The 15431-nt window shown below is 26.1% G+C and overlaps 1 protein-coding gene across 2 annotated transcripts; it reads left to right on the top strand.

Moving 5' to 3' along the window:
- The first annotated feature begins 62 nt into the window (after positions 1-62).
- Positions 63-10249, top strand: LOC132923446 (armadillo repeat-containing protein 2). Of its 2 annotated transcripts, none has more exons than XM_060987442.1 (12): positions 63-430; positions 498-589; positions 665-819; positions 2789-2927; positions 3833-4014; positions 4072-4544; positions 4682-4850; positions 4924-5046; positions 5114-5384; positions 5479-5592; positions 8545-8823; positions 8931-10249. In XM_060987442.1, exons 1-12 carry the CDS (start codon positions 249-251, stop codon positions 9080-9082), a joined length of 2331 nt encoding a protein of 776 aa, XP_060843425.1. In that variant the 5' UTR covers positions 63-248; the 3' UTR covers positions 9083-10249. The 2 variants fall into 2 exon arrangements, with proteins under 2 accessions (XP_060843425.1, XP_060843424.1); XM_060987441.1 differs by having other exon boundaries at positions 662-819; positions 8931-10248.
- The last annotated feature ends 5182 nt before the right edge of the window (positions 10250-15431 follow it).

Here is a 15431-nt window from a genome sequence, read left to right as displayed (position 1 = left end):
ATATATATATTTTTTAAATTAAATACATTGTTCTGAAAAAAAAAAATCAATAACTCTTTTACTATACCCTAAATTGCCATAAGCTCCTTGGTAACAGTTTATGAAAACAAATAAAACACAACATACTCAAGCAAGTTTTGATAAGTTGATAGGCAAGGTGTTTTAAGTTATTAAAATGAAATAAGCTATAAAAGTGATATTTAAATCGTGAAATTTATTAGCTTTATATGTATTTGTAGAAAACTAGAATGTCTGACAGAGTAAACGTAGCTAAGCTACCAAAAACTAGTTCAGAAATTATTAGTGAAGCGAAAGCAGCTCTGAATCCATCCCTTTATGTAAAGCCACTGTCAACAAATAGACCATTCACCCCTCGGGAAAGGGTTTTCTTCTGTCACCGACGAACAAATCGTCCACCAAGTGCTTTTAAGTATGTGAAAACTGTTTCAAACGTATAAACACAATGGTAATACTCATACGGCTCATATGTATAATAGGTTACAACAAGTGCAATTGCAGGAAAAGAAAAAAACTAGTTGTACAAAACTACCAGCTCTTAATAGTACAAAATATTCTACCGCCAATAATTGTAAGAAGTATTACAATTGTTATTAATATGTCATAGTATAGTGATTAATATAATATGTTATTTCTAATGTAGTAGATTGTAAAAAAGAAATTAAAAGACAAACACAAAGCAGTTCCCCAAGCACAACACGTCGACGTTCTAATTCAGATGTGGCTAACAATGCAAACATATTATCAAGAAAAAAAATGTCATCGTTATCTTTTCCTCTGTCAATCGATACACTACTTAAGGTACCATTTACTAATTTGATTTATAATATTCATAATATTGTTATATAGGTACCCTTTTATTTTTTTATTTTTGCTTTATGGTTACAGTAAAAATACAAAAACTAGTGAAACTTAATATACACAAAAATCTAATAATAAAAATGAAAGGGCATGATTCAAATTTTTGTTTTGGAAATGAGAAATACTTATCTTTAGAGTTCACCATATTTTTTTAGATATAGATTTTTTATTTAAATCACTTATTAATTTAAAATCTAAATGATGAATCAAGAGTAGACTTTTGATTAGTTTTAAACTTGGTAGGAGATAGGACCTATAAAAATACCTGTTATTTACAAAGTTTTCAAATTTTTGATCATCTCCAGCTTTCTGTCTTCCCATTGTTGTATCACATTATCTTTTATAATTGGTACTACCTAGTAGTTAGTACCTATTTATTAAATATACATTGAACTATGAAGTATTATATTATATTACTTATAAGTTATTATTTTTTGTGTGTATTTTCAAATTATAACCATCAAAAATGTATCTTCAATCCATTAAAAATATTGATTTTTATTTTTATTTTCTACACAGAAATTATGGTAAAAATATTTGTTTAGAAAAAAATATTTAACAATAAGCATTTTTCTATAAATATCGATAAAAATATTTTCGTTCGGTCAAAAAGCTAAAAATTGAATACTATATGTTTTTCTTAAGCTGTTAATTGTTATATTATAGTTTTTGAAAATATTAAAAATACCTACATTAGTATTGGCACAATTTTTTTTTTATAAGTATGTGAAGTTCAAATTTTGACAAATTTTGTCAAAACCACAAAAATTTGCAAATGATTTTGTTGTTAACATTTCAATTTTTGTAGCTAAGGCTTGAAAATGTTCCTTATTAGTACTTCATATTTAACGAAAAAAGCTAGATTTTTTTTTTTTTTTGCAGACATTTGTAATTCAAAAATATTATTTGTTTGGAGACTTGAAACTTTTGTGTTTATTATCATATTTTAATATTTTATATACCCAATGGCATTTTAAAAATCTATTAGGTAAGACAATGTTTTTGGCAAAAATTAATTCATCATTGTACCGTACATTACTAATAGTAAAATAAATTACTTATAATAGCAATATAAATATATTATAAAATATATTTAGCAATCTAAGCTGACAGACGAGGTTAAAATCGTTTTACGTAGGTATATGCAATGTTGTATCATTACATCTAAATTAAACGCATGTATACATTACAGTACATACTTGCATTTTATTCTCAAGATATATAATTATTAAAATTAATTTTGTAAAACTTTGAACTATTTAAACGATTATATCAAAAAATGATGCCTGTTTTTTTTCAATATTAATAATTCTATGTAAAAATAACCTACGCGGAAAAATGTATTTCATTTTTAAACTTTACAGTAAGTTGTCAAAATTAAAAGAATATATTAGCCTATTAGTCTTTAATTACGAAACAAAAAATTATATATACGATATTATATATATCGTATATAGATGTATAGAACAGTTTCAACTTAAAGTTGGCTTTTGTGCATAGGTGGACATCGGGAGGGGGACTTAGGGAGGGTTAGCCTCCCAATTATTTCAATAGACAACCCCCCCCCCCCCAAAAAAAAATATCGAAGGTAATATGTTATATTGTTATACCTGTGTATAGAAAGGGGACGCGGATCACTTTACATTGGATTATTAATTATTATTGGCCCTCTACAAATTCAACCAAATGTCCGTTTATGCTTTTGTGCCTTATAATTTGCCTAATAAGTTATTTTTCGTTGTTACTATACGAGTATACCTAGTATTAAAAAATCAAAACTAGTTAAAACAAAATTAAATCTGTGCATTTTTTAGTTGAATAAAAGATATATTTTATATTTATTGATATATTTAAGTATAAAATATCTTAAGATATTTTTAAATTAAAAATTATAAATCCAATGTTTTAGAATCATTATGAACAAAATGTGTATGATCATGAATATATGAGCCATGAAAATGAAATAAACGAAGCGAGAGCACTATGTTTTGATATACACACTGACTGCTTATGGGTCGTGTCACTAATTGAAACCAAAATGAAAAAAAGTATAGTATCGAGTGACAATTAATTTAATAATACTTACTTAATTGATAACATTTAAACCAAATTTATAAGATGATCGCTAGTAGGTATTTGCATTTATTTTAGCTATTTAATACAGTCGAGTCGCGATAGCTCGAAGTTGAAGGGAGATAAAAATTCGTTTCGAGATATGTATTATTCGAGATTTCTAACTCGAATTTATGTTAATTTATAATTAATTTATATTTCTAGGGGAATAAAAAAAAATCCAGTTGTCAAATTTATCGAAATTCGAGGTTCGAGTTATCGCAACTCGATTGTATAAATAATATTTACAGAGTAACACTCCAATTGTATGCTCACTAGTCATTATTCTTACTCATCACTTTTATAGTTTGATGTGAAGTAATAAGGAAATACGAGTTTTGGAGTATTTAACGTTTTCTATTGCATCTACAGTCGTCATAATAAACAAGTGAAAATGTTTAGTGAATCACTAAATAATTTGTATTTTGTTTAATTATATAATAATATATTATGATATATTTATATAATATTTTCATATTATAACTTAACTGTTTGTACTATGTATTATTATTATATTATTAAATGATAATTGATAGGTACTATTAATTATTGAAATATTTATTATATACAAAGACAGATTTTTTAATATTGGTTTATAGATATTTATTTAAATATTGCTTGAAGACTCGGGTATATAAAGTATAATATAGTTAAGTTAGTTAATATGTAAAAGCTTAAGTGAAAATTCCGTAGTCCCTTATTAGTTATTATATAATTATACGAATTTCATGAAAATGTAATAATATTATTATTAAATTGCATAATTTATGCACATAAAATTAAAATAGGTAAAATATAAATAAATATGATGTATTTTTTTTTAAATGTATTTTATTTGTAGATTTTGAAACTAGTGAGATGTGTTCACTTTTAAATAAGCTAGCAATGGCTATAAAACGCGAAAACTTATCAGTAATACGTGACGAAAATAAGAAAGAGACTATACTGAAAACAGTGTTTAAACTTGTTAACACTTCACCTGATGACGAACTTACTGTTCATATATTATTAGTATTACTTCAGGTAAGTTAAATGATTTTTCAATGTTTAAATACAATATAATTAAATGTTGATTTTTAGATGCAAGTGACTGGAAAATATTTAGCAACTGTTTGCAAACTTATATTTAAAATATCTCGTTTAGACAAAAACGATAATTTATTCCTCAAAACCAATGTATTAACCCTTTTTGTGGATATACTTGGTTTAGCTACTCCACATGAAGATTCAGAGTCTTTAATTTACGGTTATGGAGCTTTAAAATTTCTTACTATGAATCCAGATTTAATGGAACGTGCTATGAATAACGGTTGTCTATCGTTAATGTTATTACATTTAAAAATGATAAATTTAGAAAGAACAGAACGTCAAATCATGCCGGAGACCATCAACCACGTACTATACCAATTAACTGGTACCCTTAGAAATGTAGTCAATGACAGAAAATTCTACGTTGAACTTTTATCTTCGGGTGGTTTGGTGACTATATATCGTGCTTTGGAATTGTTTTCTGGAGATATTGATGTGGTTACGAACATTTCCAGAATTTTAAGGTACCAAAAATATTTATTACGGCATCCATAATAAATATTATTTTATACATAGGTATTTAGGTAAAACAAATATACCTATATTAATGTATTATAAACTTATCAAGTAAAAAATAATAACATATTATAAATATTATTAGTATTATGTCCACTGATGGTAAATGCTGCGAAGCACTTGTGGAGTGCTGGTCAAATGTATCAGTATTAATGTCAATAATAGAAAAATACCCGGGACAAGAAGAAATTGTAGTTCGTATTACCTATGCATTAGGGAACATACTGACTAATAATGAAAACGCTAGACACCAAGTAATATTACATGAAAAGTTTTTACCAACAAAAAAGTTATAAATCTTGTACTTTATATACTTCCATATTATAGTTATACGAAACGCATTGTTCTATGGGAACATTTTTGAATTTAATGCAATTATACCTGGAAAAAGATTTAAACAATATATCACGTGACGTTAAATTCAACATTGTTGAGGATGTGCTTATTAAAGTAAAATAATTTCTTTTCTTTTAAAATATAAAACAAATTAACCAATAACCGTATGCTTGGTTAATAGGTAATACGCGTCATAGTAAATATGAGCATTCAACCAGAAATCGGTGCTAAGTTAGTAAAGGTGGCAGACGAGTATCATCCAGTTCACAAAGTAAAAGAATGCGAACAGTTTTTAGATTCTTTATTGACTATACTTAGGCGGAAATCTATTGATGAAAACGAAGAGCTTGTACTCGCTGCGTTAGCGGCTTTAAACAATTTATCCTATTATGCGGACATGTCAAAGCCGAATTGTGGCCCTTTTGGATCTCGTCAGCTAGATATAACACAAGGTATTTGTAGCTCAATTATTAACTATAGCCTATGGATATAGTCATTATACGTAGTCAGATAGATATTATAATTATTTTAAAATTATTGTTTTAGCATTGAGCTTGTTACTTACAACCAGAAATCGTTTTTGTAAAGTGGAAGTAGCTAGAGTATTTGGGAACTTAACTAGATCAGCTACAGTTCGAGATTACTTATTGGAGACAAGTGGTAAACACTGTTTTTACAAATGACTTATTTTATATTTTAAGTGAATCGCAGAATGTATTGGTTTCACAATTATGCATATGAAATACTTAGATAGTAAAAAAGACTATACTTCTCTAGATTGAAAATTAAACACAATAGTCAATAAGCCATAATACTCATATATGGGTTTCTTAGAGTGTTGATAATTAAATTACAGAAAACATTGGAGAAATAAAACTAACCATACGTTTTAAACAAGTCTCCATCAGTTTTGGGTATACTAAGATTCGCTTAAAATTTTGTTTTTTGTCAGTGCATTGATTTATAATTGATTTTTAAATTATAATATTATGACTATAGTCTACAAGTATACAAACTCCCCAGCCACATATTCAACTCTTATTTACACATACAATGATGTTATATAGACAATATAATTAATCTTTCTAATAAATTGAAAATGTTGCTATTAAAGAAAGTAAAAGCACCTTGGAAAAATCAAGGGAACATTTATTGATAACACATTCCTTTTCTAATGATTTATTGTACGTGACAACACTGCATGGAACACTCAAAATAAAACATGAATCACATTGACATTAACATTTAGTATAACTTTAAACCTTGACTGCATATATCTGTCATAAACTCATAACATATATATTAACCTTTAAAAATAAAATATTATCGACATTTAATAATATAATTTATTCTATAAATTATGATTAATACAATTACAAGTATGGTTCATATTATGTTAATAGTTTCTTAAATTATAATAGGGAGTAGGCACTAATAATGCATTATAATGGTTTTGCTTAAGTTTTTATCATCATTTAACTATAAGGATGTTGAAAGCTAGTCATTTTTTCATTCATTTAAACCAATAACATTAAGTGAAAGAAAAATACATACTTTCTAAAGTTCGATTTTAATTTTAAAAATATACTTGAATTCGTTAGATTTTTGGATATGTTTTGTAGTAAATTATATTTTATTATATTATTAGTTTCACTTAAAGTAAATTTTAAGAAAAAAAGAAATTAATTTGATATTATGGCATTATACTTAATAAACAATAACACATTTTGAAAATATATTTATTACAAACCCTAAAAAAGAAAATAAGTTTTCAAATTTTCAAATTTTCAATAATTTTTTTCATTAACATTTCTATTTATTTGTACGAATAAATGTCCATTGTCCATGTATGAATATTGAAATGCATCCAACTATTGTTTTGTATTAATTATTTTTAGTTAAACAACTTTTAAGAATCTTTCTTGATGACAATTTTCGGAATTTAGGTTTAAAAATATAAGTAAATGTAGTACCTACACTAGGTACTAATGGTACTGTACATTTTTAATAAATACAAATTAGCTAGGTGAATAAACCTCTTCAACGGAATACGTCCTATTAAAAACACCTATAATTTTATTAAATATTAAATAAAAAAAGTTATAGAAAATTAACGGAGTATTAATCAGTGTTATACTTACTTAGTATATCAATATCATAAATTAAAATTTAATAATGTTATAATTTTCAAAATAATGATATTATAATACTGTTGTTAACAAATATTTGAAAATCCTTTAAATATTTTTCAATTAAATACTGCAGTGTACGTAAAAAAAAATTATTACACATCATGCATAAACTAAGTACTAGGAATTAATAAATTAATACAATTTTACAAAAATTTTAAAATCATAAAATGTGTCCACATAAAATGACTAGTTTATCTAAATTTTAAGTTTCTAATGATATTTTTTTTATCAATTATATAACCAAATAACAAAATTAATTTTTATCAGTTTACTGGATACTTAAAAATGTATTTTTATAAAAATATTATGTACCTATGTTTGATTTTCATTTTATGCTTATGTCCAAATTGTAATGTTTGTGAATAATTAACCACACTTCAATACTTTATATTAGACGTTTTATCGACAGATAACGATAAAATAATTTTTTTAATTTGATTTATTGATTAGTGTAAAACGATTACGTTATAGAGTTTAAATACAAAATAATTCACTGATAAACAATATATAACAGTATAACACCTTAACATTTGATATAGCCTAAATAAATTGAGTAAAAGTAATATTTATGAATTTATGACCGTATAGGGTTCTGGGCTATTGCGTTTTCAAATGCATAACAACGTATTATAATTAATAAGTACATACCTACGTGATTACTAGTGTAGAATTTACTAGTATACATTAACAATAAATGGTGTTTTTTGTTTCAATATCAACGTATTGACATCAATTTAAAAGCATTTATATCTCTTCACTCTTATTTATAGTAAAAAACTAAAAATAACTAGGGAGTGTGGATTGTTTAAAATATTGCTGGTATATGGTAGATAAAAAAAGTAGATATACAAAGTTGTTATATTGGCTAAAAAGTAAATTTATTATAAAAAAAAAGTTTATTTTAAAATTTCTAAGCGAAAATTGTTTTTGTTATTTTTAGTTAATACTATTAATAGTTTTCTAATCAGTAGGTAAAATTAGTATTACTTTTTCATAAATAAACAAAATAGGATTGTACACGAGTTGAATTGAATATAAAATACGTACATAGTATACAATATGTATTTACCCTTAAATTTGTAATTACTTTTTATCAGAACTTATTACATTACATCATATCTAAAAAAAAAAACATCGCTACTTATCGTTCATCGCGACTACCTTTTTATACGCGGTGTAATTAAAAAAAAAATGAATTAAAAATGTACTGACATGCTATATTGTATTCTGCACGTCTGTTATCTTGATACTTAGATATTATTATTAACGAACGTGACATATTTTATATGTACCGTATATTGACGTGTTAAAAACAAGAACGAGCAGAATCAACTATTTCGCTTTTATTTATTTTGAGCCTCATATCTTTTTATTCCATAATAATAATATTCTCGTTACCATTTCTGCACTTGTATTTCAGGATTATTGGCGGTTACCAATTGCTTGGATAGTGGTGACATAGAATTATTGGTCGTATGTTGCGGTGTATTGGTTAATATGACTTCTGACGAGAACAACAGAGAAGCATTCAAAAATTACAATGGCATTTCAAAAATGGTAAACATTCTTAGGTCGTCGGGTGAACGCAATTGGACATTGTCGTCCCTTATATGCCAAACTCTGTGGAACGTGTGTTCAGACAGTGACATTTTTCCGGGCGACCCTATGGCAGTGCTTGACACGCTGGTCAAACTCACAGGTAGGAGCCTCGAGCATAATGACAATTTGATAATAATAATGCACATGTAGAATTGAAGAATATAATTTGTTAATACTTTACTATTAAATTATTATATCACGCATTAGACGAAGAACAATTATTTGGTGAGCTGTTGTCGTCGAATGAGGAGAAAGTTGCAGAGTACAAGCAGTGGGAAGATTTCGCTTCGGTGGCTACGAATCTCTTAGAGTGGTTAGACGAACTACTAGAAGGAAGATTTGATAACGTAGAACAATAATTTTGACCGTCCATAATTTTCGTCTTATTTATCATTCTTCTTATATTCAGATGTCTGTAGCACATTGGTGGTTGACAAACTGTGTGAAACCCCAATAAACCACATTACGTGTGGCGTCTAATCAAAACTAAATTATTTTAAATTATATAAAACAATATTCTAAATTTATATAATAATATAAATTTAATATTTGAGAATATTAAAAGTATAGTCCGGTACAGGTATTTAAAATTCAAATTAATATTGATTATTATTTCATTTAGTATTATTTTCTTTTTTTCTTAAGAGCTGGGCGTGTTATCCGGAAATGTATGTTTCATTTTATTAATACACTGCAAAATATTTAACGTTCGGTAGTTATTTTAAATATTAGAGTGAATTGTTATATTGTCAAAATCAAAATTAAAAGTAAGAATATTATCTGTGTTCTTTCGTTTATTTTTCACAATATTTAAATGTTTAAGCGAGTTATGGTCATTTTGAAATACTAATATTTTATATACTCATTATAATTTGATTAAAAACTAAAATATGATAAGAATCTAACGACAGAACATAAACAATATTTTTACATTTAAGTTTAATTATACATTATATGATATAAATGGATAATAATAATTCACTTTAATATTTAAAATATCAACACAAAATTTTAACTGCTGAACACAAATTTGCTATGTTGTCCATTTTACATTTATAAGACTTCAAAGACAACATTATCGGTTGTAAGTCTTCTTGAAATTGACTTATTCGTTGATACTTGCAGATTTTCTATACCACCTTGGTACCTAAAACATTTTTCTTTGAAAAACATTAGTTACCTACTTAGATTATCAATCAATAATCGTTATACATTTTAATAACCCTATGTCAATTTATTAAATGTACACTAATGATTTTGGACATTTTGGTCTAGTTTTAATAAGTTACTAAAACCGTTAAAAATTAGAAATAGTAATACTATAGTATATACTATATAATATGTATTATACTATTATATATAGAATATAATAACCATTATTAGTAAATTTATATTATTGTTTATTTAAAATGTATTAAAAATAAGTTCGTCGTTCAATGATACTTTTATAAATATACTATTTACTATTTATACAAAATATATTTAGTGTAAATTAATAAGCTTATAGTGTAATAGTGTTCCGTACATTGTGTTTTATAAACAAACGCTTTTTGACCATTTGAAATTTGTATTGAATTTTCAATTTTCTGGCTATAGAAATAAATTATAAATTAAAATGTATACTACATTAAAGGTGTAGTACCGCGTATATTATTGGTTAAAGTTTGTCATTTAATTTTATACTATTTTGTCTATATTAGTTATGTTTAATATGAATAATATTATTGTACTCATTACGCATAAATAATTACTACTGAAATATTAATGTATAATTTAAAACCGAATAAAATAATACTTAATTTATTAAGTACAAACATTATTTAAAATAATGTGTTACATATAGATGTTTAATTTTTTTATTTAGGGATTCTAAAACAACTAATAATCAAATCATAATAAATAGAAATTTGTTTGTTGAATCGATGATAATTTATGATGTAACAAAAAAGTTAATATACATTGAATCTAATCAAGTCAATATGGTCAATATTATAATATGGTAATAAATAAGTAAATAAATAAATAATATACTCATTTATAATCATAAGTAAATCAAAAATGTGTTTGTCAATAAAACAAAAAACAAATATACCTACATTGAAACAATTGAGTTTTATCTATTCAAAAATAAATATAGTCAATAGACAATAATGTAATAAAATAAATAAACAAATAATATAAATATAATCATAAATCAATTAAACAAAACAGTCAACAATTAGGTTTATACTTTATTGATACCTATAAGTTTTTTTTAAACATTTTTACCTTATTATATTTTATTTTAGATTTTGAGTGTAGCGATAAATGTATTATTGATGTATGATGTGTGCGTTTGTGTGTACATACATGTGTGTATACATTTACATTGATACTTAATCGATAAAATGATTTGATCTTTAACTTTGAGGTTGGTTTGTGACAGAAAATTAAATCAAGATCATTGTACTTTAATTTTAAAGAGATCAAAATTAAAAATTACAATATTTTTAAAATAATTATAGGGAAAAAAATTAAGGAAAACAAGTATTTTTACACAAAACGAGTTTTTAACAAAATAAATTTTGTTTTTTTTTTTTTTATTTGAAAACGAATAACCGTAGATACTTAACATTTTCGGTAAATGTTTATATGATAATTTTATATACACAATATAATATTCAAAATATGTTGACTCTTTTTAAATTATTTATAAATATTTGAAAATTTCCATTTTTATTTAGTTTTTTTTTTATAAATGTTGATATTTATTCGCAGTATAAAAATAAAAATTTATAAAAAATTGAATAGAATATCCCACATGAAATGTTCTTAAAGTTAACCAAAAACAATTGTAATACATAGGCACAAATGCACAATTTATTTTTATTAACATTTCTAATTCAAATGTTGACAAAACTCCTCAAAATCACAAAAATGTGTAAATTGTTTTGCAATTGAAAATGTATAAAATTTTTAATTTTTGTAGGTAAGGTTTAAAAACTTAATACAAAGTTCTTCGTAAATAAACTTACCCCCCCCCCCCCACCCCGGTTAGGTTTATTATTCTGGAAATAAAATCTATCCATGTTTATAGTATTATATCTCACAACATAATATCTGAGCCCAGAATCGACACAATCCCTCTACAAATATACCAATACCAAGGCCCAAAGTGCAAGGAGAACTCCTAAAAATAATGAAAAAAAATGTACTACCCAACAAATATATAGTTGGATAAAATTCATATTTATTTTTTTATAGCCTACAAATGTAACTAATGTGCTTCGGTTTTAATGACGCAATTAAACAATACATTGAACAATTTATTATAAAGTATAATATTAAGTTATCATTGAAGTATAAAAAAGTTGAGAGATGATTATTGATTATTTATTAATAATGATGAATTCATTGTAACTTGCAACTATTATAAAACGAAATTATTGAAAAAATATAAATACCTAATTAGTACCTAATTATCAAACTGTAATTTAGTTATTATAAACTATAATGTCGAAAATAGATAAATAAATTGTTTCTATAAATCTAGTAGAAGTTGAATGTTAGACGACAAGTAATTTTAGTATAACAAATGTATTAAAACAATTCATAATAATATATTAAGGTATTAAATTGCTTTAGTTATACAACAATAATTCATAATACCATTTTATTTTTTTTATATTTATGAAAAATATTCTAAAAACTTTTTGGATAATCGCCAATAACAAAATAAGGATATTGACCTCAGCAAAGGATTTTAAAACCAGTCGTGCATTGTTGAATAAAAATTATATAGTATATAAAATATATGTATATAAATAGCGATAAATCCGTAAAACAAAAATGTTGGTATTATTATACTATTATAGTACATATATTTTAACAACCGGACGTTCATTCAAAATGGACTTTAACATATAGTTTTTCACCTTCATTGAAATTTAGGTATTTAGTCGATTAATGATGATAAATATTATCAGAATTGACTATCGAATATTATATCTATTTATCTATATATCATCACTAATACATATTAATTTATTTTTATTATATTACCTTAATATAGTTAACATTATTTTTACATGATACTTATCTAAGATGTAACTATACCATCTCCAGTAATTGTTGGGAACACTTTTTAAATTATTCCAGTCGTAATAAATACAAAACGATAACGATTGTAGTATATTAAAAATCACAAAAGATCCTCAATTTCAGAACAAGTCAGTAAAACAGCACAACGCAGTATAGTTCTGCCGTACATGTGGGACATATTTCAGCTGTGCACCTGCGCCTTTCATGGGTCACACACACAAGCACGCACACGCACACATATTATGTATATATATACACACAGTATGAGTCTTTTATGTTCCACATGGTCTGTTAATATAATTTATGAGGGTGTCCAAATCATGTCCCTCTAGGCTTTAGGTAGTTTAAGTAAAATCACTCAAATAAAGAAATGACTATATATCCCAGAAAGGCATAGGACTTGAAGATTCGATACACTGTTATTTTTTGTTATTTAAGTTTGTAACTATGAGTGTGATCTTTATTACCGTTTGCTAGATGACTATTCCCAAAATTGTAAATAATATAATATGACAATATATAGTCTTTTTCGATTCCGATTCTTTTATACCGAATAACTAAATTATTAACGATACAATTGACAAGTGACGACGATACAACTACGCATTGCATCCATATAAAGATAATTCATAATTGCTATATTTTATCCCCGTTACATATTATATATATATGTAGATTCAAAATGATAAAATATCATGTTTTATATTCATTTACAATGTATATATTACATCAACGTATGTAGTAGGTACCTTAGGGTAAAGAATATGTACCTACATGTCGTCTGCAATCGTCCGTCCATTCGACGACTATCTATGTACAATAATATCATCTTAATACATGCATAACAGTATGAGATACAGCAATAGCACCAATAGCAACCTACTGCGTTAATGCGACTTTTGCAATATCCCATCTCCCATAGTGTATGGTGGATGCTGATGCATAATAAATTATATTCGTCCATTATCCCATTGGTTTACCACTCGTCGAAAATACATATATACTTAATATATCATTACTGCAGTATGGCCGATGTACAATCTTATCATTTTTATCACTTAACTAGCGAAAACAAAAAAAAAATATGTGCGTATTGCGTATATACTATATTTATAATATATAATATACATATACATACATATAAAATTGATATCATTATGTTTATGTGCGTGAGCACCTACGCGTCCTTCATACCTAAATTATTTAAAAAAATATTATGTCTTACTATCTGTCGTGCGTGTAAAAATATATTTTTAAAATGCTCACGCGTGTAAGTTACTGACATATTCGCCGATTGCGATATAAAGGTCGAACGACCGTATTATTATCAATTACAATAAATAATACAACAATATATATATTATATATTAATCGTTTAACACCGAAGCACGTCAAACCGTGGGATATTCGCGTACTGCGCCACAGCCCACAGTATAATAGATATTATATTTAATTTTTTTACTAGGTGTTCAATAATATTATGCAAGTATAATCAATTTGTTGTGGCCGACCACCGATGAAAGGGAAACAATAGACAACCTGACGCATTGGAAATGTAGTAAGTAAATCTAATCAGTAAATTGCTTGCACTCGACGCCGTTGAATTAAGTATATATGTCCATATGGCATATTATAAATATATTCACGGCTGTGTACAGTGTTGAAGACATGGAATTTAGTAATCGATCGATTTTTGTGTTCATAGTTGTTGAATAATATCGGTTGCTCACCTCGTGATATCGTGTTCGCTAAACAGTAAACAGTCTAAACCGTTTTAAACGATTTCATAGCGCAGGTGATGGGCGCGTATCTGCAGCATACTGCAGGTAGGTACCGCGCCTCCTCCGCACGAGGGTTGCTCTACACAATGCCATGCGTATACCTATATGCTACATAGGTACAAGATTTTCATGCCTTTGGGCAATATTTTATTCCTTCTCCCACTCGCCCTAATATACAATAAAAGTAATAATAATACAAAACCAGTATTATAATATACGTGGACCCATTTCCGCGAACGTAAACGTAGAACTTTAAATGTTAGTATTTAGCGTATTGCTAATATGAATATTGAATAGTATTTCAAGACAGTATAAAACGAAGCAATAACAATATTTTGTTCTCGACATGCATTGCATGTGTTTATCTGCCGCCCCAGCCATAGTTACTCCTCCCAAGGGCGTAAATTACTAATTTTAGTTGTTATTTTTTACCAGAGAAGGACATACTAATTATATATTATGATCGACGTTCTTTTTTTATAAAGTCTCTACGAAATAATAATAATACGTAAATAAATTATTTAAGAATCTATACAGGTAAATATTATACCACCTAGTGTATAGTCAACGCTCTATTGCTCTATAAGTGTTATAAACATAATATCATAAATAATAAATATACAATTAATTACAGGCGTCCATGCACTATTATGTAAGCATAATATATTTAACATAATAATATCGATATACGTTTGTCCAGACAACGACGTTGACCAAGTGACAACACGATGGCATATTAGGTTCAACATAGTATATTAACACATAACATTATTATAAACCGCCGAATCGAGTAAAATGTTTGTTTTGGTCGGATGTGTTTAAAGTTTGTAAAAATAAACATATACCT

Source organism: Rhopalosiphum padi, chromosome 2, assembly GCF_020882245.1.
Source record: "Rhopalosiphum padi isolate XX-2018 chromosome 2, ASM2088224v1, whole genome shotgun sequence".
NCBI classification, from domain to species: Eukaryota; Metazoa; Arthropoda; class Insecta; order Hemiptera; family Aphididae; genus Rhopalosiphum; species Rhopalosiphum padi.
The sequence above is the reverse complement of the archived record's forward strand: the minus strand, read 5'-3'. Positions and strand labels throughout refer to the sequence as shown.